Raw genomic sequence first — 27,487 nt, forward strand, 5'->3', positions numbered from 1 at the left:
TCTGATCTAACATTCTCTATCTTGTTTACCAATTATCTAACTGAACTGGCATCTATCTCAGTTCAAGTAATTATGTTCCAAGTCTTAAATAATTTTACATATCAAATTTCACAAATAATCATCAGTTGATGTTAGAACAATTCCTTATTTCCTGAGGCTGTGTGAAATGCAACTGGGAGAAAATATTTCGGAACACAAACCTAAAGATTAAATTAGGGACATAAATAAAATGCTGCAGACATCAGTAGTTTATTGTTTGTTTAGTCCAAACACATTCAAAATGGAAACTCAAAGAATACTTTCCACCTGAAACAATTAAACTAGATACTACTAGCATATAATGCTTAACACATTACAGCAATAAAGATGGTAATCCATTGTCTTCTATACCTACTAAAGCCAAGATGGTAAAGCCAATTTGGTTGCAATAGTGTCATAAGGATAGAATAGAATATTACCATCCAAAAAATAAAAACAAACAACAACAACAATAAAAAAACCCAGCAAATAACAGTTACGGTAGATGAATATTTTTACTCTGGTTCACTGAAAAGGGGACAAAATGTTAAAAGTCCACAGTACTGCAGGTGAACAATCACCATGTAAACTTCTCCATGTGATGTTTTAAAGTTTTATTCATGGTATGTAAAGACTGAAGCTGAATGGCTCTTTGCTTTAATTTTCTATTACACTTAACATTTATCATTACTTTTGGTGCCAGAACAGTTTTCATGGGCGGTAGGGCAATATCTTGGATTGAAAATTTTACATATATATATATCAAATGAAGGAGGAGAAAGAAATGAAAGAGGAACAATATGCTATATATAAAAAAAAAAACACTGACAAGAAACCACTTATTTAAAAGCAGTTTGAATAAAAGCTTCAAAACTCAAAAGTAATTTTCTTGTAAGAACTTCAAGTACTATACATTAGAAAGCGTAAATGTATTTCAAACAGGAAAAAAAATCCTTAAGCCCCCCAAAATGGAAACTGAGAAATCTGTGTCCCCAAAATATATCCAATAGTGCAAGACTTTTCCTCGAACATGGAAGACCTCATTCAAGGTGGGGAAAAAGGGGACAGGCTTAATTTTACTTACATTGCCCAGTACATGGAAAACAAAATATGTGCATCATTTGCTAGTTTACTAAATAGCAAACAGTTTCATAATTAAGAAACAGTTTGCTATTATGTCAAGTGCATTTTTTGTTTGTTTTTACTAAGACAGAATGGAGAAGTCTTCCATGCTACAAGCAGCTTTAAGTGGTCACACTTATTTACCCCACTCCTGGCCTGAAACATCAGAAACTGGTAGGTACCAAATACTCCAAGCATAAAATCGGATATCCTTTGTCATATTTGTGGTTTACCGGAACTTGCTATAAAGACAGACAATAATCCAGCAGCTACAAACTTTGCTCACAGAATTGTTTAGAGATTCATGTAAAAATAAAAGATGTCATCCCAGACTTAAATTCAGAGCCACTCGGGTGCTGACATCAGGTCAAGAATTGTGCAAAATGAATGACAGTTCCCTGCCCCCTCAAATAGAAAATGCAAACACTTAAGAGCTGCTGTTCTTTTTTCTCTGAAAATTGCAGTATCCTTACTTTAGGTTTACGTGCCATTTATGGAATCTGACTGCTTTTAAAAGGTCACTAACAATGTACATCAAGTTGACTGACTTTTCCAAGCACCTCTCAAGTGATACGCTTCAATGTTCACCTTCAGGCTAAGAGAAAAGTCAACAAGAGACTTTGACTCAAATAACTGACTTCCTCCTTCCCTCTGCCTCCCAAACACACAAGACTCCCTCCCACAGAGAACACAAAGTTGTTAACTGAAGAACAAGGTAAATAATATACTAGTCAATTTTACTGATTTTAAAGATACTGCAATTTTTATATACTTCAATGATTTCTCAACATTTTGCAGCTGTTTGGCTTTGCAGCACAGCAATTTATACACTATACTGTACAAAATTACCAGCAAGACTGGAATGATGTATTAATAGAAGGCACCATCATGCGTATTACATTACCAGAGAACAAAAATACAGTAAAGACAATTTTCACTGTACACAGCTTAAAGAAAGGAAAAGGGGGAGGAGGAGTGTGTTGAGCAGCCAGCCATCCCTGTACTGAAGAGGGGCAGGTAGAAAAAAACCTTAGATATGGAGCTACTAAATCTGGTCTAACATTCAAGACCATAGCATTTGAAGTTCTGATCTTTGTTATTTCGTTCATAACTAAATGACTTCCTTCTGGAATATACTTGTAGTCTTGTTAAGATTTATGTGTACACACGCTGGTCACAGCAAGCAGGTAAAAATGCCCTCATCATTTCACAAACTATGCTCTACTGGAAAAAAAGATGAAAGATTTTTTTCCCCTCTTGCCTCCTGTTGCAGATGTCAAGGTTAATGAGTTCAGAGTACCCATTAGTGCATTCTGATGAGTGCATAACAAGTTTCTGTTGGTTTGTATTTTTGGGGGGAGCCAAGAAAAAAAGGCAAGATTCTCCAATTGCACAAATTGCACTATTTGTGTTTCCAACAATAATAGGCAGAAACAGTAACACTTAAACAAAATGTGCAGCAGAGGATTTTTTTGACTCAAAGGACCTGAATTCAGTTGGGCATGTCCTTTTAAGTTCACTTTGTTGTAGACAGTTTAAGATATAGTCATTTCTCAGTCCTTAATTCTCCAAGTCTAGATTTATAAATTAACAATGCGAATCCTGTTGTAAAATTGGGGAAATAATGTCCACCTCAATTTAACTGATAACCGAAAGATGCTTTTCACATCAAAGAAATGATCAAAAAGGCTGTGTCACATTCCAAAGCCAAAAAAAAATTAACAAGAATGCAAACACGATGAATAATGTACCACTGCCAAGACTCTGCCAACAGTGGAGCCTCAGCGACGCTGTCCTGTGAAGCGGCCTTCCATCTGCCCGGCTCCTCTCCCAGAGCCAAGTTTCTGTGCCATGCCACCTCTCGGAGGGGGTCCTCTTCCGTCCCGGTCGCGCATCATTCCACCGCCCACTATTCCCCGGGGACCACCAGGACCTCGATCACTGCGCCTAATATCCCGGCGGTCATCACCACCACCTCGAGTTTCTCGCTCTCTGGCAGCTCTTGTCTTTTTCTCTTCCACATTTAAACGTACTTCCCCTCGAAACATAATTGGCTTTAAAAAGGAAGAAAAAAATGTACATGGGCAGGTTAGACGGTAACAGTGGTGTAAGAAATAGTGAAAAACATAAAAAAAACTTTCGAAATTCTCAATATGCAATCCATTCTCGATATCCAACCTTCTTTACCAGAGTAAATAATCAAACACATTTATTTTAAAATGACCCATACCTCAAATTTTAAAATTACTAACATATCTTTATTCTTTGCATAAATACTAGTTCATAGTAAACTATTTTTAACTGTACCATTTAAAAAAGACTTATTCACATTAAATACAACAGGAATAATAAGGTATTCAATTATGCCATTTAAGTCACTTACTTTTGCAATTAAGATTCTCTGAACTGGTTCAGAGTCATCAAAAACCACAAAACCAAAATTTGGAAGCTTTCCGCCAACACCCTTGGTATTGATGCGAAGTTCCACAACATTTCCAAAACCTGTGAAAATATACATTACACAAAGGATAAAATAAAATACTTTAACAGAATATTTTGTAACTTTAACTGTTCAGAATAAAATACCTCATTCTTCCTGATCCATTTCAAAACACAACTTGCAAGCTGCTATAGCCAGTGCATTAAGGTACTTTCACTCTTACAGGTTATTCATTTAACATGCCAACAACTAGCCTATTCTGTTGCCCTGCATCTTTGTCAGTCCATTCAAAAGGAAAAGTTACCTACACATTTTAGAGAGACAATTTTATTTTCTATATTAGATTTGTATTTGCCGGATGAATCCCATTTCCAAATTTAAGACTGATTCACCCAGCTCTTTCTTCTAACCTCTACAGAACCAGGTCAATCAACACGAAGTACACTCACTGGGAAACATCTGATATAACCTTATACTCCTGATCAATTAAAGGTGACCGGTACCTAGAGATACACACTATGTACAGACGTAAATGTTTTTTTAAAAATCGTATTATGAAAAAAGAACTCTCCTCAGTGTAGAACACATATACAATAGAATACTACTAAGCCATTAAAAAGAATGAAATAATTCCATCTGCAGGAATATGGGTGGACCTAGAGATTGCCATACTGAGTGAGGTAAGTCAGACTGAGAAGGAGAAATATCATATGACATGATACATGGAATCTAAAAAGAAACAACACAAATGAACTTACTTATGAAACAGAAAAGACTCACAGAGAACGAACTTATTGTTTCAGGAGGCGGGGCGGGGGGGGGGGGGGGAGGCGGGGGAGGCGGGGCGGGGGGGGGCGGGGCGCACACATAAAAGGGAAGGGATAGTTAAGGGAGCTTGGGATCAACATGTACACGCTGCTATATTTAAAATGGATAACCAGTAAGGACCTACTGTAGAGCTACATGCAACTCTGCTCAATGTCATGTGGCAGCCTGGATGGGAAAGGAGCTTGAGTGAGAATGGATACATGTATATGTATGGCTGAGTTCCTTCATTGTTCACCTGAAACTATAACACTGTTAATTGGCTACACCCCAATACAAGCTAAAAAGTTTAAAAAAATAATCGGTAACTAACAAAGGGGAAGAAAAGTCTAGAAAAAAAATTTTTTTTTTAACTCTAGAAACTACAGCAAATCAAAATAGTTGTCAGAAATATTTGGCATTACCGTCAATTATCTGCAATATAATATTATGTGAAAATCCTGATTATTAACAACAGAATGCTTTCTCTGAAATAAACGTCAAGAAGAATAAGTCTTATGATTAGAAAAAAAATTCTCTTCACCTCCTGCTTAATTTTACCATAAAGCAAACTAAACCACTTACTCATGAAGAACTCTTTTAGTTCATTTTCATCAATATCATGTGGCAAGTTACCAACAAAGAGTTGATGACTATCTGGATAGCGAATTATTCTGCGGTTCTCAGATTCATTCTGTTCAATATCTCCTCTGCCTGAGAAGAGGAACAGAGCAGATATTAAAGTTTACAATGTCATATAATAAAAATTAGTTCAAAGCAATGAAAGTTAAAAACCCCAACACTTGATATTCTTGTTTTAGTTTAATAAGATAATAAGCTCCTTTGAGTTGTGGAACTGCCTATTATTAGCAGGTTAGTTAGAAAACAACATGACACCGAAGTGTTACCGGAAGGTATTGACTAGATTGCTAAAGTCCCTTCTTCTAGATCTACTGGTCTGATCATGTGAAAGCCAAGTATCAGCAGTACAAGTATTTCTCCTTAACCAAACTCTTGCATCACCCAGGCACCAAACTGATTTTAGATACAGTGAGATGTTTGTACTAAATATTTGTTTAGTACTTTACAGTTCACAAATTAATCTTGTATAAAAAGATTATTGTATAAAATTATAGCCAAATCAGTCAATTTAACAGCAATACTGTCATTTATATAACCTTTTATACACCTTAGGGTGCTCATATATACATATGTAAAATCTTATATGATCCTCCCACTACCACAAAGAACAGAATGAGGCATATAAAGAAAGGCATCATACAGAAAAAATTTGTGTAGTAACTGAATGGTTTAAGAGAATGTCATGATTTAAGGGTCTTACCCAAGATCACAAACTCAGTGACAAGGCTGGGATAAATCCCAGCTCCCATAACTCCTGGTTTAATAACACACTTTTTTTTATTAAAAAAAGTATATTTTCTAAATATGATGTATATACTGTCTCCCACCTCCTCCCGAAAGCAATCTAAACATATTTATAGAATTCAAATATAGGTTCTACATATATTAGCTAACAATGGAAACAAGTCAAAAATCATGGCAACTTACTTAATACCTAAGACAATCAAAATAAGAAGAATCAGGGTGTGCTTATTGTTTATCTGTGAAGAGATAAGAGTGCTAAGTAAGCGAGTAGGTTATTGGCAGCTCGGTTTTGAATTCTTAGAACCAGTGACAATAACCAAAGAAAATGTGTCTCAAAATTCTCTTAACATTTTCAAAATACATGTCTCTATGGCATGTCAACTAATTTCCCCTCAAAGTTAGTTTTACCCAGGCTGTATATATATCAGATTACTTTAGCCTCTAAGCAACTTGGTACTAAAAGGATTTGCATATAAAATACATTATAATTAAAAAAAATTTTTTCAGTTCAGTTTTCTCTAACTTTTCAAGTGCTAACTGCTGAAGATCACAGGAGGGGCTGACTCACCTGGTCTTGGTCCTCTAGGAGGGAAACCAGGTCGTTCTCTAGGTCGTTGTTCACGCACACGAGGTGGCTGAGATTGAACTTCTGGTTTAGCTTCCACTCTAGGCTAAAATACAAAGGAAAAAAACACATTACAAAGAAACACAATTCACAGGAGAAAAACAACCAAACTAAAGCAACAACCAAATCACCAGCAGGCATTATGGTAATTTTAAGTCTAGAATATTTTTAATATATGTCCTATATATGTGAAACATAAATTTTTATAAAGATATTCTGTACCAATCTAGGACTGTAGGGTAAATTTTGTTTTCTCACTCTAGGTTATAATTCATAATAAGCTGTTTTTTACAACCATATTTTTTCAATAAAGTTACATCCACATTGAGACAGATACTGCTACAAAAGTAAAAAATGCAAGATGAGCCATTTCATGTAAATACATATACAAAATAAACAGCCGTCTTTATCTTTGGAAGACAAGAATATATGATACATACTTCTAATTATCTAGTTTGCTGCCCTTCAAATTTAGTGCTCATATAAACTCCACATCATGAATAATTTTTAAATCAATATTTTGGTAATTCAAAATATAAAATTTAGTATACGCTGGCACCTAAAACTACTACCTTAAAGTTAAGATGCACACAAAAAACAATACAGGAACGTTTATAGCATCTCAAACAGTCAAAGATGTCCTTTAGCTCCCTGTTGTTCTTCCTTATGAGAGAGGTATGCATTTATTTAAGGACTGACCCCAATGTTTCTTAACTATTTCTTGAGGGTGGTAGGAGAAGTAATAGATACATTTTAAGTTACCCTCCAAAAGTTTCTAACTGCTAAATTAAATACATGTAATTAAATAACTATGTTAAAAACATAAAATGACATCTACATCTATTACCTTTTCCTTCATACATGGCATTTCAGTATTTCCAACTTCTTCAGGCAGTCTATTGCCCAAATATTTATGGTCCAAGGAAGAGAGAAAACATTTGCACCTTCAAAGAATGCTGAAAACACTCAGCAGGAATATGGAGAATGTGTCCTCAAGTCAGAAAACTAGCTATCTTTATGGCTGACCACCTCTGAGTACCTCAGCCCAAGAGTGGCTCAAACTCTTTCATAGTTTATATAACTGGGATACTATAATTTGCAAGGACAAATTTTGATACAAAGAGCTATGTTTTTTCCAAAAACAATTTCTTGTTTCACCCACTGTAACCAAAAGGTATATTTATTTCCTATCCTAGCAGTCTTTAATAAATTTGCCTGTCTCACTCAGTTATTTTTCTTCTAGATTTCCTACTTCTCTCAAAATGAAGTTGCTTCCCATGTTCTAGAATTTTTAGCTAAAAAAAAAAATTTTTCAGTGTCTAACTCTTTTAGGCATTTTAAATTATTTATGTGTTTTTATTCCTACAAGGACCATATCTTATTTCTATGCCAGAAAAAGTACCAAGTACAGTGCTATTAGACACAGATGTTCAGTAACTAATAGTTCATTTCAAATTAAATTATATTTGGTTCTCTAATTCAAAACCTGTAGGAGAATGTTCTAGCCTGACCAGGGAGCCAACATTACAGCCCTGAGACCACTGCTATCTGTATTTAGAATTTAAGACTACATAATAATCTGATGGATGTGGTGCCTGGAAAAGGCAAGTTATTTAGAAATTTCAACTGAGGAGGGCAGGGCTTAAAAGCACAACTTGAACAATATGAATAAAAAACCTTATTAAAGAACAGATATTTTCTAAAGTTTGATGAAGCTAATACTTAAGGAACAAAGCAAATCACACTTTTTAATTTAAATATCTAGAAAAACCTCAATTCATTCAATCCAAGAAAAAGAATTCTAGCTGACTGATTCAGATTCTTTTCAAAAGATAACCAAAACAAAAATAACTACAAGTAGCAAAACAAAAAAGTTCTTATTATCCTTTAAGGATTTAATATTAAAAACACAAGTTTAAATAAGTTCCAACATCTTACAAATAACCCATACATGAATTTAGCAACTTTTTAGATATTTGATGTCAGTACAAGAAAAATATGAGACAAAAAAAAATCTATCAATATTTCTTTCAATATGTGTCAACTAAGCCAACTATGCACTTACAATTCTTTAGGATTAATTTCATGAAAACTTTTTGTTCCAAGGAGATAAAGTAACTGAGACAACCACATACAACCTTCAGGCCTGAAAATTGATTCCATGCAACCAGAAAGTGTGCTCACATGACAAATTCCACAAATGAAAGTAAACAGAATATGAAATAAAAATGAAACCATCAAATCAACTCAGTAACAGCAGGTAAAACCACAACTAATGTGTACTTCAACCAAACAAAAGCTATTTAAATGAACTAATCAACTTCCAACAAATCTGCCAAGAAAATAACCTAACTACTTCTAAATTCATGCCTACCAATACTTTGGAATTACATTTAATTCTCCTTTTATTAATGTGTGCTAAGTCACTTCAGTCATATCTGACTCTGCGACCCCATGGACTGGAACCCATCAGGCTCCTCTGTCCATGGCATTCTCCAGGCAAGAATACTAAAGTGGGTTGCCATTTCCTTCTCCAGGGGATCTTCCTGACCCAGGTATTGAACCCATGTCTCTTATGTCTCCTGCATTGGCAGGCGGGTTCTTTACTACTAGCACCACCTGGGAAGCCTTTTATTAATAATCTATGCTCTAAGTGTTAAGGAAATGGATACTATACCATAGTGACAAAATAAAACTGAATGGTTTATTAAATCAAAAGGAAAACAATTATGAATCCATTCTTATACAGCTTAATGAGATCACAAACTTAAAGTTTATATTATAAATGTTTAAAATTTTGTCTTAATAAGGGGATAGGTTATTAAAACACAATCCAGTCTCTTACCCTTATTTTTTTTTTCTTAAAATTTTATTTCTCTAGACAAAAGGCTAGGATCTAATATAATGTAATATACAGACATGACTTAGATATAGCACTCCTCTTCTTTGATGTAAACAGAGACACACTGCCCTGCAAGGGCTGAAGAAACCTACAGGCTTGCATGGGTATCCAACTGCATGAATTCGAAGCCCTGCTATTTTATTTATATAGCTGTCTGACCTTAGGTGAAGTACTCGAGGTCTCAATTTACTTGTCTGTGAAACAGGAATAATAATAGTAACCATTCTCACAAGGTGGTTGTAGGATTAGGTAAGAATAAATAAGTACTTTGCACAATGTGTGGTGCCAGACTAAAGGCATAATAGGCATTAGTTACTCTAACTTTTAACAAAGCACTAAGTTTAAAATAAATGTAGCCAACTCTCTGAAATTCAAGTAATAATTCAAAAGATTCCAAACACAAATCTGGTAAGAAACCAAGAATTCCAAAAGAAAATTCAGAAAATCACTTATTGAGTCTTCAGATGGGTAGAAAAGTACAATCGGTACTTGGCAAAATAATTATCTTCATTAAGACAGACTTCTAGTTTGTGTTCTGAGGTAATTACTCAGTATTTCCTGAATATCTAGCTGAAAAAAAAAAAAAGCTACCACAAGGCCACGTATTCTATTACATAGCTAATTATGTGTACCAACACCAGGCAGACTGCCTAATAATTCCTAGCTACTTCTGAAATCTCACAGTTTCAATGTTTAGAGCACAAAAAGAAGTGTATAAACACAATTTTATGTGCACTAACCATTTTACATGTAAATTTTATACCGGAATGAAGCTTGACTCAAAATGTAGGAGAAGTACTGGACACCCTTTAACTGTGCCTATTTACTTTAGAATTTGGTTAACTCTAAAGTGTATCTAATGAACACATTAGGTAGCCAGTGTCTTTATTTTTCAATGTTTTTGAAAGCTCTGAGGTGGGTAAGATGACAGACAAAAGGTAGAATACTAGAATGATCAGTTAAGGTGAACACTACAGTCATAAGTTGGTACAGGCTTCAATTAAACAGTATGAACCACTTACAGACTGAGAGCTTAGGCAGTGTTTTTGTTTTTTTTTTTTTTTAAGTTTTCTGTTTTAAAAAAACAACGATTCTTTATAATGCCATACTACTCTGTGGCTTTCAAATTTCTTCCCTAATATTTTTGCTAAATGATATTTTAAACTTATAAAAAGGAGTTTTTTGGTTATTTTAAGAAGGCTTTTAAATGACAATATATATTGTTAAAACTAACTAAATCTGTATTTCACACACCCATACCCCAAATACCACCTATACAGATGATGAATGGAGATCTGGCATTTAAAGTGGGTGCAACTGACATTTAATACAATTTTTCTGTATATTTAATCCATAATTTCTGATTGACTCATTTTAAAAAGTATGAAAAAGATAAGCAATTGGCAATGTAACAAGGATACAATCCAATGTGTTCACAGATTGGTTACCTGTGAGACTGGTGCTTTAACATGGGGTGGAATTCCAGAGGAAGAAACAGTGCCACTAGGAGGCAGGTTTTTACTGGTCACTGAAGCCCAGGAGAAAGCCTGCAGGAAATGCAACAAACCTAGACTACTAATCATGGAAAACCACCAACATTCCTATAGGGAAACTTCCAAATATATATTTTCTTTTCATTTCTAAACTATTGCTCTATATTGGAGGACTCCTAAAAAGAAAGGCACACACACACATGCCAGTCTATGTGCCAGGTTTCAAAATCTCATTATGCAAGATAATGACTGTTTGTCTGAACTACTAAATAAATCCACAAGCAAGTTCCTATATGCTCTAAGTAGATGAGCAAGTGGCAAGCAAAACCACTAACAACTACACATGCTAGAAAAATAAGAACCTAATAGAATCAATTTATTTCCCCTTTTGGGGGGAAGATAAGGTGTTGTGATGGCGCTAAGGGGAGAGAGGAAGGACAGGAAAGAAGAGAGTACTAGCTGGAAACTTTAACAGACATTCACAAATAGAACAAGCAATCTCCTCCTCTCACTACCCAAATATACCTACTTTACAGAAAGATAAAAGATGTTTTAGGTAGGTTTAAATGAAACACTATGGGTATCACTCATCTTTCCAAGACAGTTTGGTGTAGTAAGGAAATTGTTCCCATTTAAACCAGAAATAGCACACGTTATCACTTGTTTTAACAATAGGCCAATTTGTTTTAACTTGGGAAACTGCATGACTCCTATTTGCATCCGTGTGTAGAGGACTTAATACAGAATGGAAGAGCAACACTTGGCTTTATTACATGGACTCGAATAATTTCATGTATGGTACTAAACACTGCACACAGATAAGAATCAATCTTAAATTTTATTCTGAGGGGTGTTTTTTAGGGGGTGAAATATGATTTCCTCAGAATTACAAAAAAAAACCCCACAGCTTCTTTCATACACATAAAAAAGCACAGTTTACTATTCAGCAATTAACACAACAGAACAAAAGTCATGCTTCATTAACGGCACTGTATGAAAGCGTGATGTTACGGGTCTAAAGAGTTCCTCTGATCTAACCTTTGGTGGTTCCTGTGGCAGAGAAACAGGTTCAGCAGGCGGAGGAGAAGCAGACTTCTCCTCTAACTCTTCCAAGTTCTTCTCCTCCACTGGAGGTTTCAGCTCTTCAGTCTTTGTTTCAGATTCAGGCTCAGGTTCAGGTTCATGCGAGGATTCTTCTAAAGGCTCCTCTATGCCATTACTACAACAAAACATTTTGTTCACTTTTCAGCAGGAGTGAAATGATCAACTCAAATAGGAGAAAATTCAGCATTTCTCTAATTAATGGGCAGAACAAGTAATATACACTGTTTTGAAGCAAAGTTCATTAAGAACCAGAAGGCAGAAGGAACAATACTCTCAAGCAGCATTTCTTTAACCTAAATGTAAAAACTGGATTACTCAACATGTTTACTTTAGTACTATTAGGAAATAAGGAAAACCCATTATTTAAAAAATAAAATGCGTACTCTGTGTTGTTCCAAACAGTACACATTATTGGCAAGTGATCAGTTTTAGGTCAAACCCACATTCGATTTTTGAATTAAACGTTAAGAATGCTTTCCAAATTTCTTGCATATACATGGTAAATACTCAGGCACTGGCTACATAGCTTTATCAAGAATTTACTTTCAGCAACAATTCTAGGAACAAAAACCACTTGCAACTACATGATATGAATAGTTTAGGCCAAAGGTGGCCTTGCAAGCACTATTCTTACGTCACAGGGTGAGCTTCATAGTAACCACTGTTAGCATTCTCCTGCACAGGTTCTGGAGACGGTTGTCTTTCCTCTTGTTCTTCCTCTACTTCATCTTCTGATTCTGACAACACATAATACACCACATCTTTTATTAAGAGGCTTAATATACAATTTCATATATATATTTTTAATGTTCAAAGAAATCATAAAATAGTTTAAAAATAGCGTGTTTCTTGAAAGTACAAAGGCACTTAATATTCCTTGTTCTCTTAAAAAAGAGCAAGCAAGAAGAAGTTTGGAATTACACTATTTTTTAAAAAGATCTATTAGTAAGAAAAGGAAAGAGTAGGAAAAAATGGTCTTTAAAAAAATATATATTTATTTATTTGGCTGTGCCATATCTTAGTTGCAGCACGTGGGTTCTAGTTCCCTGACCAGGGATCAAACTCAGGCCCCCAGCATTGGGAGTGCGGAGTCTTAGTCACTGGACCATCAGCAAAGTCCCCAGAAAAAATGGTCTTAAAGTCATAACTCAGTTTCCTTTGCCACATTAATTCAATGAAGCAATAATGACAGAGAATAAGAAACAAGCTGATGTACGTCAATAGAAGATTAAATAATTATGGTACAGACAAAAAAATATCAACAGCTAACAAAGATAAATTAGATGAAAAAAAGGCCTAGCTTTGAATCAGCTACTTCCACTTTTAGGAAAGTATCAGTTGGTATAGAATATAACAAAATTCTGTAGTAGGCACCAAATTCTTGGTTATCTATAGAGATGACATTGAGGGAGATTTTTTTTCTACTTTCTGTGTATGATTTTTATATAATTTCATATAAAGAACATCTGTTTTTTAAACAAACCAAAAAAAAAGAACAAAAAGGAGCAAAGGGGCTTTGACTCAGTTACAGAGTCAAATTTCTGTAAGTTTCACACTTTACATGTTATTAAAGAGTACTGATACCAACAAAACCCTTGTATCTTGAAAGTAACCTCACCTTCATCAAGTTCTGGTTCAGAATCACCAAATACTTCATCTTCATAACGAAACATATCATTGTGAACATAAAACTTATTTGGAACAGATCCCTATAAAAAAAAAACACCCCAAATACTCCATAAATACCCATAAACATGGTATGACATAAAGAGAATAAAGTTTTTATTTTAATACAGAAATAATATATAGACTAAATATAATTTTCCAAAGCTTAACATGCTATAATGTTAATATGAAGAAAATTGCAGAATACTTAAACTCAAGAAATGACTACTTTCAAACTATTAACACACTTTTAATATTACTTCTGTAATCTTAATCATCTGTTTGCACATTTGTATCAGGATCTCGTTTTTTTCTGCTCAATGGTCAAAGCACAGAAAGTTCAAAAAACGAACAGGTCCAACACAGATTTCTCAAAAACAGCTACATGCATATCTATACCTGTAAGAGGAAACTCTAGCCACTTCCAGCAACTAGTTAACTGCAAAATGAAATCACATAAATGAAAATTAATTGAAACGAAAACTTACTTCAGGAGCCAGAACAAAGGTTTGCATAAACTTCCTCTCTGGTTGTCCACTGTTAGACAGCAAACCCATGACCTGGACCACTACTCCATCACTCAAGGTTGCATGAGCATCCACGTGACGAATTTTAGTATGACATTCACTGAAGTTCAGAGATAATACTTTGTGGTGTATATCCTTTATTAGAAGGTAGGAAGGAAATACAAACTCATGATATTGCATTACCTTTTTAATACTAGGTTACCTATTCAATACTACAGACTTCCACCGATTTCCTCACAACTCTAGAATTCTAACTGCTTAATCTCTCTGCCTCATTTGAATCCATTCCGCCACGCTATGCATTACTGACAGACCCATGCTCCATAAACTATGTTGACTACTACATGACCTCACACGTGGTTTTACTTTACTGCTTGTCTGCATTTCTTCCTTCAATTTCCTCTTGTTTGGTAAGGCCAATCCTATAATTCAGAGACTAGCTGAAATCCCACATCCTCTACACAGTCATAAGGAATATATTTCTATTCATTCCTGTAACATAAGGTTTAGCCCACATTTCTATAAATGTTATACACTGTCTCAACTGTTTCAGGTAGAAAATACACCAGTGATATAAAAATGTCCCATATTCTCTTTTGTATCCATGCCAATGTTAATACTGTGCTTCCTACAAAATCAATGTTTATAAGAACTCAAAGCACATTTGACAAGTATTGCAACATAAATTTTAGCACAGCTAACCAATTACAGTCAAGAAGAAATCCATGGGCACAAGAAGGCTATTTTCCAAATCTCTAACTTAACTTAAATAAAATAATCTTAACTTAAACAAGTTAAAGTAAGTTTAAATAGGTTAAAATAATCTTAAATGTATATGAAATTGACACTTACATTTTGGCCATAGACAGCCTCCTGGGGCTTTCCACTAGCATCTACTCCACCATGAACATAAGAAGAATTCCTGCCATAAAACCTGTAAAAGCATTGATAATGATTAACATTAAGTTATGAAGTGAAAGAAATCTAAGAGGGAGTAGAATCCCGCTATTAAGCAGAGCTAGTTTCCAGGTCTGGCTCTGTCATTTATTAGCTGTGTAACCTTGAGACTTACAGTCTTCAAGTTCACTTTCCTTGGTAACTTGGAACAAGAGTAACTTCTCCACAGAGTTACTATAAGGATTAAATGAGCAATGACATAGAATTCTTAGTGTGCGTGGCTATTAGTTATGCTGTCTTTAGCTATTCTCATCTTACTGTATCTATATGCTGTTAAGTGGGAAAATGAGACATTCAAAATATTCTAAATACAGATGCTATTTATTTACCCATTTTTGTCAAATATAAAAACTTAGTTGTTTAGATCTGTTTAGAATCAGATACTATTTAACATTCATTCTACTAAGAGTTCCAAATGACTACTAATTCCAAAGGCTAAGGTTAAAAGTTTAGATTTAAATTAATTGAAATAATTCAGAGATCAAGTTTAAAATATATATATATTATTTTAGCATCTAATTTCTCAATACTTTTATACTGCTCTTATGTACATGACAAATTATAGTGTTTCTCTGGTATTAACACAACTAGGAGATCTTCCTAAATTAAGGTTATCAAATATGCAAAATAATTTTTTCATAAAGAGAACTCAGCTCCTATTGCAATAAATCATGGAAGACTTCCTCTATGACAAACAACTTTCTCAGTGCACTACACATATATTGATTCATTCTAGTCTCCTAACAACCTCAGGACTAACCTAAGTACTGTTATCTAAATGAACAAACTGAAGTTCAGAAGAGGTTAAATTAACTCCTCAAATGTTACACACCTATCAAGTCAGAGCAGCTGGCTCCAGAGTCCATGCTTTTAACCACTACCCATATTTTTTTTTTAATGTTTACACTGTTCTCTCTCATGTACTACTGGCAAGCATGTATACAGTTATCATTTGGACAATTTGGCCGTTAAGTGTGAATAAGAAAAGCTTTAGAGAAAATTATACCTTTGATTTAACAGTTCTATTTCTAGGAAGTTATCCTAAGGAAACAACTAGAAAGATGCCCAAAAACGCACATGTAAGGATATGCACTACAGTGTTAGTAACTGAAAAATTTTAAACAAACTTAAGAAAAAGTTAAAAATGCTAATACCTACACAGTGAAGATAAAATTTCAGATAATGAAAAGCCTTAATAATTCCATTCTCCCTCAAACTCACATATACTGTCAACAGGAATGTTTTTATTTTTATAATCATAAAAATGTACAAGTACTGATTCATTTTTTGGGGGGGCAGTGTCAGTTATCTGAAAATGTCTCCTGGAATAACATAGGGAGTATTACACACATGCTTAACAATGGCAGGGCACAATGCAAAATAGAACTTTAGAATGCCCAGCACATTTATAAAGAGAACCTATATATCAAAGAGAAAAGTCCTTTAACATTCTTTCCCATGCAATGCGGCAATGACATACTTATCCTTAACTCATCTGGCTAGGGTGTTCTACAACAAAGGTTTCACTTATCTTTGACCTACTAAAAAATACAACAGGTAGAACAAAAATGATAAATACTACTCATAATATAAATCAATTTCATTTCCATCTCTGGAAAAAAGTAAGCTTATACATGTCTTGCCAAACTAGTAAATAAGGCTACTGTCGCCATCTCACAAAGGAATATTTTCTTGTGAATCAATCTGAAGGAATTTTCACAAATGAAATCAATTAACTGATTCATTTCCTAACACTGCTATAGAGAACTTTTAAAAACCACACAAAAACCAAACGAAAAACTTAACCTGTGATTCCCATCAAGACTAGAACCCATTAGCTGGTCAAGTCTGTAGTTTAAAAAAAGGAAGAAACATAAAATACCAGACTATGTAATTGTGTATGTTAAGTGTGTGTACAGATGTGAATGTGTTATATAATGGGATCTGATAAGTGTTTTTCTTACTGCAGATTTCATTCAAGGAGGAAACTTGAAAAAAGATGGGTTTTATGCCATCAGTTTGTTAAAATATTGGATGAGCTTTGTCAAGATACTTGTCAGGACGCAAGGAGACAGGAAAGACAAAATTTATATGTAGTCATATTCAAGAAAATAAACATAAATAAAAATAGTAAATAATCCAATTAAAATTTACCTGTGTAAATATTCTGGAGCTTTATTCAGCAAAGTATAATATTGCCTCACAAACTCCCGCCCTACAAGCAGCGGACTGGGCTTCTCCATAACCATTTCTTTGCTGCACAATGTCAAATACTAGGGAAACAAACGTAGGAATAATAACTCTTAAAAGTCATCTTTGTTAAATACCATGAAGCAAATTTTCTTAGCCATTCAAATGAAAATAAAATCACTTATTAAAAAATAACAGTAAAATAATAAATTCCCAATAACTACTTATAACCTCCAACATTTGCCATTTCCTCTTTGTCTCAATGTCTCTATTTCTTGATCTCCCTATGTCTCAATACAAGGGGAAGTGGCATGTCCAGTGCTGTCTCAGACTAGGTGGCACCATAATAAAGTCTTTTTACTCATGGTATATTTTTCCTTTGGGGAACATTATCTCCTACATTCTTAGATTCTAATGGTTTGTTTTTGAAAACTAAGTAGAGGGCACAACTCAAGACTTGGGAGATTGCACTTACAGACAGTACTAGCTTTTGTCTTCTTTATGTAATACTCTCGCCTTCTAGGGATTAACTGCACTGTTTCAAAATCATAATAATTACCATTAAAAATCAGCAATACTTGAAATACTCAGATAATGGTGTTTCACATTTAGTGTATGTCTTTTCAACCTTTCTTGCCATTAATTATCTAACTACATGTCAGGCACTGTTCATAGTAAGTGGCATACCTCAGTGAACAGGACTCTAGCCTTCGGAGTTTATAATCTCTGATGGAATATAGACACGCAAACAGGGAACAGAATGGGTCAGGTGCGACCTAAATGTACCTCTAAGCCCCAACTCTCAAAGATAAGTAAAAAATATAATAGAAACATAACCTTTCATCATTTAAAGTAAATAATTTATGCCTATAGCCCTCCAAACAGTAAAAGTCATAACACTAGGAATTAAGAGAAATGGGAGGAAAAAAGAGAAAATATGAGTATCACTAGTTTAAATACACATATATACACACGTTTGTGTGTGTCAAACTACTGAGCAAATCAAGATGCAGTTTAAATTCCTGTTAACAAATAAACTTCAACGTGGGTTTTTTTTGCTGCACTAAATTTGCTGGATCTTAGCTCCCTGTCAAGGATCAAACTCACGCCCTCCGTAGTGAAAGTGAGAAGTCCAAACCACTGGACTGCCAGGGAATTCCCCCAAAGTAGGTCCCCTTTTAAAAATTTCACAAAGATAGCCCACCATTATCATTACAACTGTGATGCTTTTTAATAAAAATCAGATACCAGCCATAAAGGAGCCTACAGATAAAACTCTATTAAATTAATCCTGGTGACTCCTAACTCAATTTTTACACAATACTGTATTAGGTTCCCTGTTTCTCCTTTTGCGATTGCCTTGAAACTGATATTAAAAAAAATTCTTTGTATATTTTTATATAATGCTTAACTGCTTCCAGTGCCAGGGTCTGGGGGGAGAGGCAGTGGCAAGAAGTCCTTGAAGCAGCCAAAGAAACAGGAGAAGGAGATGGAAGAGAAAGGTAAGGCTTTCAAGCAGTAACAAAAAGAGGAGCAGAGACGCTGGAGGAGCTAAAAGCGAAGGCCATGCAGACAGAAGGCGCCCCAGGCCACAGGCAGAATTTGGAAATCTGGCAAAAAGCTGTTCCTTATGCCTCAGGTGATGGTAATCCTTACTTCCGCTGCTGTTTAAACACTGCATTCTCTTTCATAACTTTTTTTTGCCACCAAGAGCTAGAATAAAAGGCTTCCCTGGTGGCTCAGTGGTAAAGAATTCATGTGCCAATGCAGGAGTAGTGGGTTCAATTCCTGGAACAGGAAGATCCACTGGAGAAGGAAATGGCAACACACTCCAGTATTCCTGTCTGGGAAATCCAAACCCCATGGACAGAGCGGCCTGGCAGGCTACAGTTCATGGGGTCACAAAAGAGTTGGACATGACTCTGCAACTACACAACAACAAATAAGCTAGAATAAAGTGCTGTCTTGGAGCCCGTGGCACATTCAAGAAAAGAAATGTTCACACAGTGGCTTATCCCTTCAGTTCTCCCTTAGTCATTTCTATCCTAGTTGTGAGGTCAAAGTAAACCCAGCCTAGAATCCAGGCAGTCTGTTCTTCAATCTTTGCTCTACCTTAAATTTTGTGCAACCTACATTTAAATCAACTCATTTAAAAAAAGATAAAGCACAAAGCAAAATTAGACATAGTCACTTCAGGTACCATTAGTTTCCCCCAAACCTAAAAACCTCCAACAATAAGGATTAACAAATCCTGATGCATAAAGAGGCTTATTTGCTATGTTTAAAGAAATGAAGCAGGGGCTTCCCCCGATGGCTCAATGTTTGAGAATCCACCTTGCAATGCAAGGGGATGGGGCTAATCCTTGTTTGGAGAACTAAGATCTCACCTGTCACAGAGCAACTAAGCCTGAGCATTGCAACCATTGAGCCCATGCACCACAACTAGAAAGCCCAAGCACCAAAAGGAAAGCTCCTCTAGGACACAATGAAGACACAGGCAAATAAACACTCTTAAAAAATAGTGAAGAAAAAAACCACAGTATTTCTATTAAGAATAATAGGCAAGGTTGAGGAACAGGAGATTTATCTAGTAAAATTTTATAAAACAACAAAAACGTGGAAATTATGTACATTTAATACTACTGTTAACAACTGATGTCAAGCTTTGGCAAAATACTAACCTACCCTCTGAATAAAATATTATGTACAAAACAGTTTTGTTCGAAGGTCAATGACAAAAAACACTATTAGGTATTGTTTCTGAGTTTGGGGATTCTCATTTTCCCTTTTCTTCTCTACTTCCAGATTTTCTTCAGCGAGACTTTGTTGCTGCTGCGGCTGCGAAGTCGCTTCAGTCGTGTCCGACTCTGTGAGACCCCACAGATGGCAGCCCACCAGGCTTCCCCGTCCCTGGGATTCTCCAGGCAAGAACACTGGAGTGGGTTGTCATTTCCTTCTCTAATGTATGAAAGTGAAAAGTGAAAGTGAAGTCGCTCAGTCGTGTCCGACTCTTAGCGACCCATGGACTGTAGCCCACCAGGCTCCTCCATCCATGGGATTTTCCAGGCAAGAGTACTGGAGTGGGGTGCCATTGCCTTCTCTGGTGAGACTTTGTTACTTATCCCAATTTCCCATCACATTTATAAAGTACACATTCACCTGCCACTTTTGACACCTACGTACTGCCAAAGTAAAAAAAAAAAAAAGTGTCACACAAATCAGTATCAAAGAAAGGTCAAAATACACTGGAGTTTTTGTAACAAAGTTCAAGAGAGGCTTCACACTGCCCACTACCTTTACAGTCACTAAAGTTGATGGCCATGAAGCCATGGTATCATCAATTTAGATCAGAGAGACAGGCAAAAGAAACTGGCAGTGGGGGTAACTTTTTATTTGATTACTCAATAAATTACATTTATTTGAAAAGAGATAACCTGAAAAGTGAACTTTGAATGGGGAATGAGATAAAGCAGTGCTAACCTGGTAAAAGCCTAAACAAACAGCTACGCATAAGAGGCTGTGCAAAGTCCAGTTTTTAAAAGTTACAGGTCAACTCCCACAGGGAATAGATGAAATGAAGATGTTACATAGAGGATGGTGTTCCAATTAAATACACTGACTTAAATGGACTCAATTTAGAGGGCTAAAATATAATTGACTGATGGGAAATCAACTACATTAACCAGAAAGTAAAAAGTATGGAGGGGAGGGGTATGGAAAGCAACCTCACTCTACTTTTAACAACAGGTTAATGTATTCTACACAAACAACATGGGAAGCTACAAGGGCTTCCTTTGTAGCTCAGTCAGTAAAGAATCTGCCTGCAGCGCAGGAGACCCAAGGTCAATCCTTGGGTTGGGAAGATGCCCTGGAGAAGGAAATGGCAACCCACTCCAGTATTCTTTTCTGGAAAATCTCATGGATACAGGAGCCTGATGGGCTGCAGTCCATGGGGTCGCAAAGAGTTGGGCATGACTGAGCGACTAACACTTACTTACACAAACACTTGCACTTACTTACACAAAGAACTGCCATCTTTCAGTTTTCTCCCCTGGAGTAGGGAAATGCATTCACAGAAAAGAAACCAAGTCACAGGCAAGAAATTTATGGGATTTGGGTCCTTTCATTTATGTTTGTATATAAAATAAAACCCTGAACATCAAAGTAAGGAAAGGGTTTTAACTAAAGCCATGAAAAAGCCTTAACCTTTTGAGATGGTTAAGTGATTTCTCAACTCACAAATTAAGAAGTGATCTTTAGTCAAACCTACAAGACTATATAGTTTAACAAAGAGCCAAGATTTAAGAATACTGCTACTGCTAAGTCACTTCAGTCGTGTCCAACTCTGTGCGACCCCATAGACGGCAGCCCATCAGGCTCCCCCATCCCTGGGATTCTCCAGGCAAGAACACTGGAGTGGGTTGCCATTTCTTTCTCCAATGCATGAAACTGAAAAGTGAAAGTGAAGTCACTCAGTCATGTCTGACTCTTAACGACCCCATGAACTGCAGCCTACCAGGCTCCTTCGTCCATGGGATTTTCCAGGCAAGATTTAAGAATACTTATGTACAAAAAGAATCTTCAGAAGGTTGTTAGCCTCTAATCAACTTCAAAGAGCAATTATCATCTAACACCTTTTTACAGAATGTCAAATTCCCCTATAAAGTCCTACTTTCTCCCAAAACACGTGATTATGTGGACACTGTTGTCACACTGGAACGTACAGTGTAAAAGGTACTCTTTTCCTGTCAGTTAAAAGCAATATCACCCTATTTATTCATCAAGATACCAACTTGATTATATCTGGCTTTCCATACTATTTAACAGAACCTCAACTACCTCAGAGGTCATTCACTAACTCTGCCTGTAACTCCTGTGTATCTTCAAACATCTTTTTATTTGGTTCCTGTCTTTCCTCTGAATTCTCAAAGTACTTTTTATCATGCACTCAGTTCAGTTCAGTCATCAGTCATGTCTGAGTCTTTGTGACCCAATGACTGCAGCACACCAGGCCTCCCTGTTCATCACCAACTCCCAGAGTTTACTCAAACTCACATCCATTGAGTTGGTGATGCCATCCAACCATCTCATCCTGTCGTCCCCTTCTCCTCCCACCCTCAATCTTTCCCAGCATCAGGGTCTTTTCAAATGCGTCAGTTCTTCGCATCATATGGCCAAAGTATTGGAGTTTCTGCTTCAGCATCAGTCCTTCCAATGAATATTCAGGACTGATATCCTTTAACATGGACTGGTTGGATCTCCCTGCTGTCCAAGGGACTCTCAAGAGTCTTCTCCAACAGCACAGCCCAAAGGCATCAATTCTTTGGCGCTCAGCTTTCTTCACAGTCCAACTCTCACATCCATATATGACTACTGGAAAAACCGTAGCTTTGACTAGATAGACCTTTATTGTACAAGTAATGTCTCTGCTTTTTAATATGCTGTCTAGGTTGGTCATAACTTTGCCAAGGAGCTATCATGCACTCTGCACTCTATTAATCATATTCTGACCTAAATTACTAACCGTGCATCTATCTTAGTCTTCCCCTTCTCTACTCCCCTTCTCAAATATTATAACCCAGTTCTCCCTTAAATGTAATTCTCTAGAAAGTCACAATTCTCAAAAATCCAATGACCTCAGTCTTCTACCAGTCTGCATCACCACTGATGCTCACCTCCTCCTAACACTTCTAGAGTTCTACCATGAGGCAACTTTTCTTCTCATTAAAATGCAAAGTTTCTCAAGGTCTGTCTTCTAATGCGTCAATTACTGATCATCAAACAACTTCAGCTCCCAGATTTACCTAAATTTGTATGTAGTCTCTGCTAGAATTCAAATTTGACATCTTAACCCCTTGCTGAATACGCACACATGATCTCATAAGTAAACCAATACATACATGCTCCCCTATACAGATAGAGCAGTTTCCTTGTGTCTGTTAATGATGCCACCACCTTTTTTACTTGAAAGCTCAGTCCTAAGTGACTTGTCCTCTTTAAAAAGCTTCCAAGTAAAATCTTGACAACTCAAAAATCTCTTGGAATTTGTCCCACGCTTTCTGTTTCCCACTAAATTCAGACTCTTTCAGTTCTTTCTCAAAAGCCTTCCAAACTGGTACAGTGGATGGGAATTCGCCTGCCAACGCAGGGGTCAGGGGTGAGGTTCCTGTTCTGAGAGGATTCCACATGCCGTGGAGCAACTAGGCCCATGACCACAACTACTGAGCCTCTGTGCCTAGAGCAAGTGCTCAGCAACAAAAGAAGCCACCTCAGTTAGAAGCCGGAGCACAAGGAAGGGCAGCACCTGCTCACTCAAACAGAGAAAGCCCACAACACAGCAACAAAGATCCACCACGACCAAAAATAAAGGAATAATTTTTCTAAGTTTAATGTCCTCATTAAAAAAAAAAAAAAGTCTTCCAAACTTCTGTATCATGTGTAGCATTCATTGTACATGTAAAATTGAAACACCTGCATTCAGTTTGAAGTATTATGCCTTCCACAGAAATCCAGGCTGATATACACAGCCCTAACCAACATTTCAAATGTACCTTCCCCTACACTTCTCACCTCTCTAAACAAATTCTATGTTCTTGGTGGCTCAGATGGTGAAGAATCCACCTGCAATGCAGGAGACTTGGTTTCAATCCCTTGGTTAGGAACATCCCTCAGAGAAAATGGCAACCCACTCGAATATTCTTGACTGGAGAAACCCAGGGACAGAGGAGCCTGTAGGGCCACAGTCCACGGGGTTGCAAAGAGTCAGACACAACTGAGCAAATAAGCAAGAGTATCATACTACTTAGCATCTTTCCCTGAACTTGCAATTTTCATACTCTAGGCTACTGTCCTACTTCATTCAACACCAGCTGGATAAATAGGTGGGACAATAAAAATTCATTCAATATTTATTAAATACATACTGTCTAAGGGCCAGAAACTATGCAAGGAAAAAGAGAGGTGAATATAACAGACTTGATCTGCTGCTCCAAAGAAATTTCAAGTCCAGTGGGAGACAGAATTCCTAAATGCAAGTATCTAATGTGATAAATGCTACAGCCCTACCACAATGAATGTACCACTTGAACTGGAACAGGAACAGAAATCTGGCATGCAGAAGATGGAAGTTAAGTATTCCAAATCAAAGCTATTAATAAAAGAGAAAATATTTAGGGAACGACCATCTCTTCAAAACCATCAATTCTCCTTCATGGGCTTTTCAAAAACATACTCAAGATCCTATTCCAATCCTACCTGGCTTTCTTAACTAGGTCCCTGAGGCAGGACTAATCATTTCTTCTAAGTACTACGTGTATCATCTTTGGCTCTTTTTATTAACACATTTAGTCCTAGTAATGTGTGTATGCGCACAGGCATAACCCTCTCCTGTTTGGAAGATTCCTTAAGTTAATACTAAACAAAGGCCTGGCAGTGTTATGCTTCCAGGAGATGCTCAAGAGATTCTTTGCAGCATCTACCATTCCTTTGTACTTAAGAGGATTTTAAAAAAAATTGTTGAACAAATCTGTGATGCTGAAGACTTCTAAAGGGAACTCCCTGGTGGTCCAGTGGTTATGACTTCATGCTTCCACTGCCAAGGGCAGGGGTTTCATCCGTGGTCAAGGAACTAAGATTGTGCATGCCACAAAGCATGGCCGAAAAAAAACCACAAAACACTCTTAAGAGAAGGAGCCTACCAAAATACAAAGGTATTTCAATACTTTCTAAAGTGCTATGAGGGATGTAATGTACATGATAAACTTAAGTTATTAACACTGCTCTATGTTACATATGAAAGCTGTTAAGAGATATTAACACTGCTCTATGTTACATATGAAAGCTGTTAAGAAAGTCAATTCAAAGAGGTCACATCACAAACTTTTTCTTTCTATTCCTATAATTTCTTATCTGTATGAGAGGATGGACAGTCAAACACTTATTATGATAATCATTTCATAATGTATGTAAGTCTAATCATCTTGCTGTACACAAACTTATATAATGCTATGACAATTGTGTATTAGTTTCTCAGTTGTGTCTGACTCTTTGCAACCCCATGGACTGTAACTGGCCAGGCTCCTCTGTCCATGGAATTCTCCAGGCAAGAATACTGGAGTGGGTAGCCATCCCCTTCTTCAGGGGATCTTCCCCAACCAAGAGATCAAACCTGGGTCTCCTATATTACAGGCATATGATTTACCATCTGATGCAATGTTGGAATGCTAATGAAAAAATAATTAAGTCATTAATCATGTAATTTCAAAACATTTTGAAAGCCAATCTTTTACACTCTAGTTTTCTTTTTCTTTTAGCTGCCCCAGCGCTTAGTTGCAACCCTGGTAGCTCAGCTGGTAAAGAATCCTCCTGCAATGCAGGAGACCCTGGTTCGATCCCTGGGTCAGGAAGTTTCCCTGGAGAAGAGATACGCTACCCACTCAAGAATTTTTCAGCTTCTCTGGTGGCTCAGAGGGGCAGTAAAGAATTCGTCTGTAATGGAGGAGACCGGGATTCGATCCCTGGGTTGGGAAGATCCCCTGGAGGAGGACATGGCAAACCACTCCAGTATTTTTGCCTGGAGAATCCCCATTAACAGAGGCGCCTGGTGGGTTAAGCCTATGTGCCACAACTATTGAGTCTGTGCTCTAGAACCCACGCTCAGCAACAAGAGAAGGTACCACAATGAGCAGCCCCCACTTGCTGCTTCTAGAGAAAAGCGCAAGACCCAGCAAAGCCAATAAATAAATACTTTTTTTTAAAATTTGGAAGTTAAAACCATGATGACATAGCACTAAATATCTTTAATAATACTTACATCAAAATCTAAAAGTACTGAGTGCTTGCAAGGATGGGAAAAGTTGGTAGGAATTGAAAAAAGGTACACTTACTTTGGAAAACAGTATGGCAGTTTCTCATAAAAGTAAACATACATGTCTCATATTACCCAGCAATTCCATTCCTAGATATTTATGCAAAAGAAATTAAGCATATGTCTATACAGAGAACTGTATGTTTTTTCTAGCAACTTTATTAACACTCAAAACCTGGAACACAACTAAATGATCATTAGCCAGGTGAATGAACAAACTGTGGTAAATCCAAATAATCAAATACTACTTGGCAATAAAAATAATTTACCAATAATATGCAGGTAGCACTCGAGGTAAAGATCCACCTGCCAATACAGGAGACCTAAGAGAAATGGGTTCCATCCCTGGGTTGGCAGCTCATTCTTCTTGTGTGCAAAGTCTCATGGACAGAGGAGCCTGGCGGGCTACACTGCATTTATAGGGTCACAAAGAGTCAGACACAACTAAAGCAACTTAGCATGCAAAATGCAACAACATAAACGAGTTTCCAAAGTATTACTCAAAGATAAAGTTAATGCTCCCCTTCATGTATGCCTTCTCCGGGTGAAGGGGCATGCCTAACTCAATGAAGCTATAAGCCACGGCCTGTTGGGCCACCCAAGGAGGACAGTTCATAGCAAAGAGTTCTGACAAAACATGGAGAAGGTCCACTGGAGGAGGGAATGGAAACCCGCTGCCAATTTCTTGCCATGGGAAACCCACGAAGAGTATGAAACAGCAAAAAGGTATGACACCAGAAGATGCCCCCAGGTTAGAAAGTGTTTGATATGCTACTGGGGAAGAAAGAAAGAAAAAAAGTGAAGTCACTCAGTCGTGTCCGACTCTTTGTAACCCCGTGGACTGTAGCCCGCCAGACTTCTCTGTCCATGGGATTCTCCAGGCAACAATACTGGAGTAGGTTGTCACGTCCTTCTCCAGGGGATCTTCCCCACCCAGGGATCAACCCCGGGTCTCCTGCATTGCAGGCAGATGCTTTATCCTCTGAGCCACCAGGGAAGCCCTACTGGGGAAGAAGGAAAGGCAATTACTAACACCTCCAGAAAGAATGAAGCTGCTGGGCCAAAGCAGAAATGATGCTCAGCTTGGATGTGTCTGGTGGTGAAGATAAAGTGTGATGCTGTAAAAAACAATAGTGGATAGGAACTTGGAACATTCAGTTCAGTTCAGTCGCTCAGTCGTGTCCAAGTCTTTGCAATCCCATGGACTGCAGTACGCCAGGCTTCCCTGTCTATCACCAACTCCTGGAGCATACTCAAACTCATGTCCATCACGTCAATGATACCACCCAACCATCTCATCCTCTATCCTCCCACCTTCAATCTTTCCCAGCATCAGGGTGTTTTCAAATGAGTTAGTTCTTCACATCAGGTGGCCAGAGTATTGGAGT

General features: G+C 36.8%; 1 protein-coding gene across 9 annotated transcripts in view; it reads right to left on the reverse strand.

The window, feature by feature from the left end:
- Window positions 1–225: 225 nt before the first annotated feature.
- The window catches only part of G3BP2 (G3BP stress granule assembly factor 2), an 88,585-nt gene continuing 61,323 nt past the window's right edge, over window positions 226–27,487 (reverse strand). For 5 of the 9 annotated variants that reach the window (XM_069594384.1, XM_069594387.1, XM_069594386.1 and 2 more), the window contains 11 exons: window positions 17,198–17,316; window positions 14,939–15,020; window positions 14,048–14,221; window positions 13,513–13,603; window positions 12,529–12,631; window positions 11,829–12,009; window positions 10,746–10,844; window positions 6,339–6,441; window positions 4,970–5,098; window positions 3,524–3,642; window positions 226–3,194 (listed from right to left, as the gene is read on the reverse strand). In XM_069594384.1, coding sequence (XP_069450485.1) covers window positions 2,922–3,194; window positions 3,524–3,642; window positions 4,970–5,098; window positions 6,339–6,441; window positions 10,746–10,844; window positions 11,829–12,009; window positions 12,529–12,631; window positions 13,513–13,603; window positions 14,048–14,221; window positions 14,939–15,020; window positions 17,198–17,292 — 1,449 coding nt within the window. In that variant the 5' untranslated portion in view covers window positions 17,293–17,316 and the 3' untranslated portion in view covers window positions 226–2,921. The remainder of the gene's footprint in view (window positions 3,195–3,523; window positions 3,643–4,969; window positions 5,099–6,338; window positions 6,442–10,745; window positions 10,845–11,828; window positions 12,010–12,528; window positions 12,632–13,512; window positions 13,604–14,047; window positions 14,222–14,938; window positions 15,021–17,197; window positions 17,317–27,487) is intronic. The other 4 variants (XM_069594389.1, XM_069594391.1, XM_069594388.1 and 1 more) reach the window with 1 other exon arrangement.

This window comes from Ovis canadensis, chromosome 6, assembly GCF_042477335.2.
Source record: "Ovis canadensis isolate MfBH-ARS-UI-01 breed Bighorn chromosome 6, ARS-UI_OviCan_v2, whole genome shotgun sequence".
NCBI classification, from domain to species: Eukaryota; Metazoa; Chordata; class Mammalia; order Artiodactyla; family Bovidae; genus Ovis; species Ovis canadensis.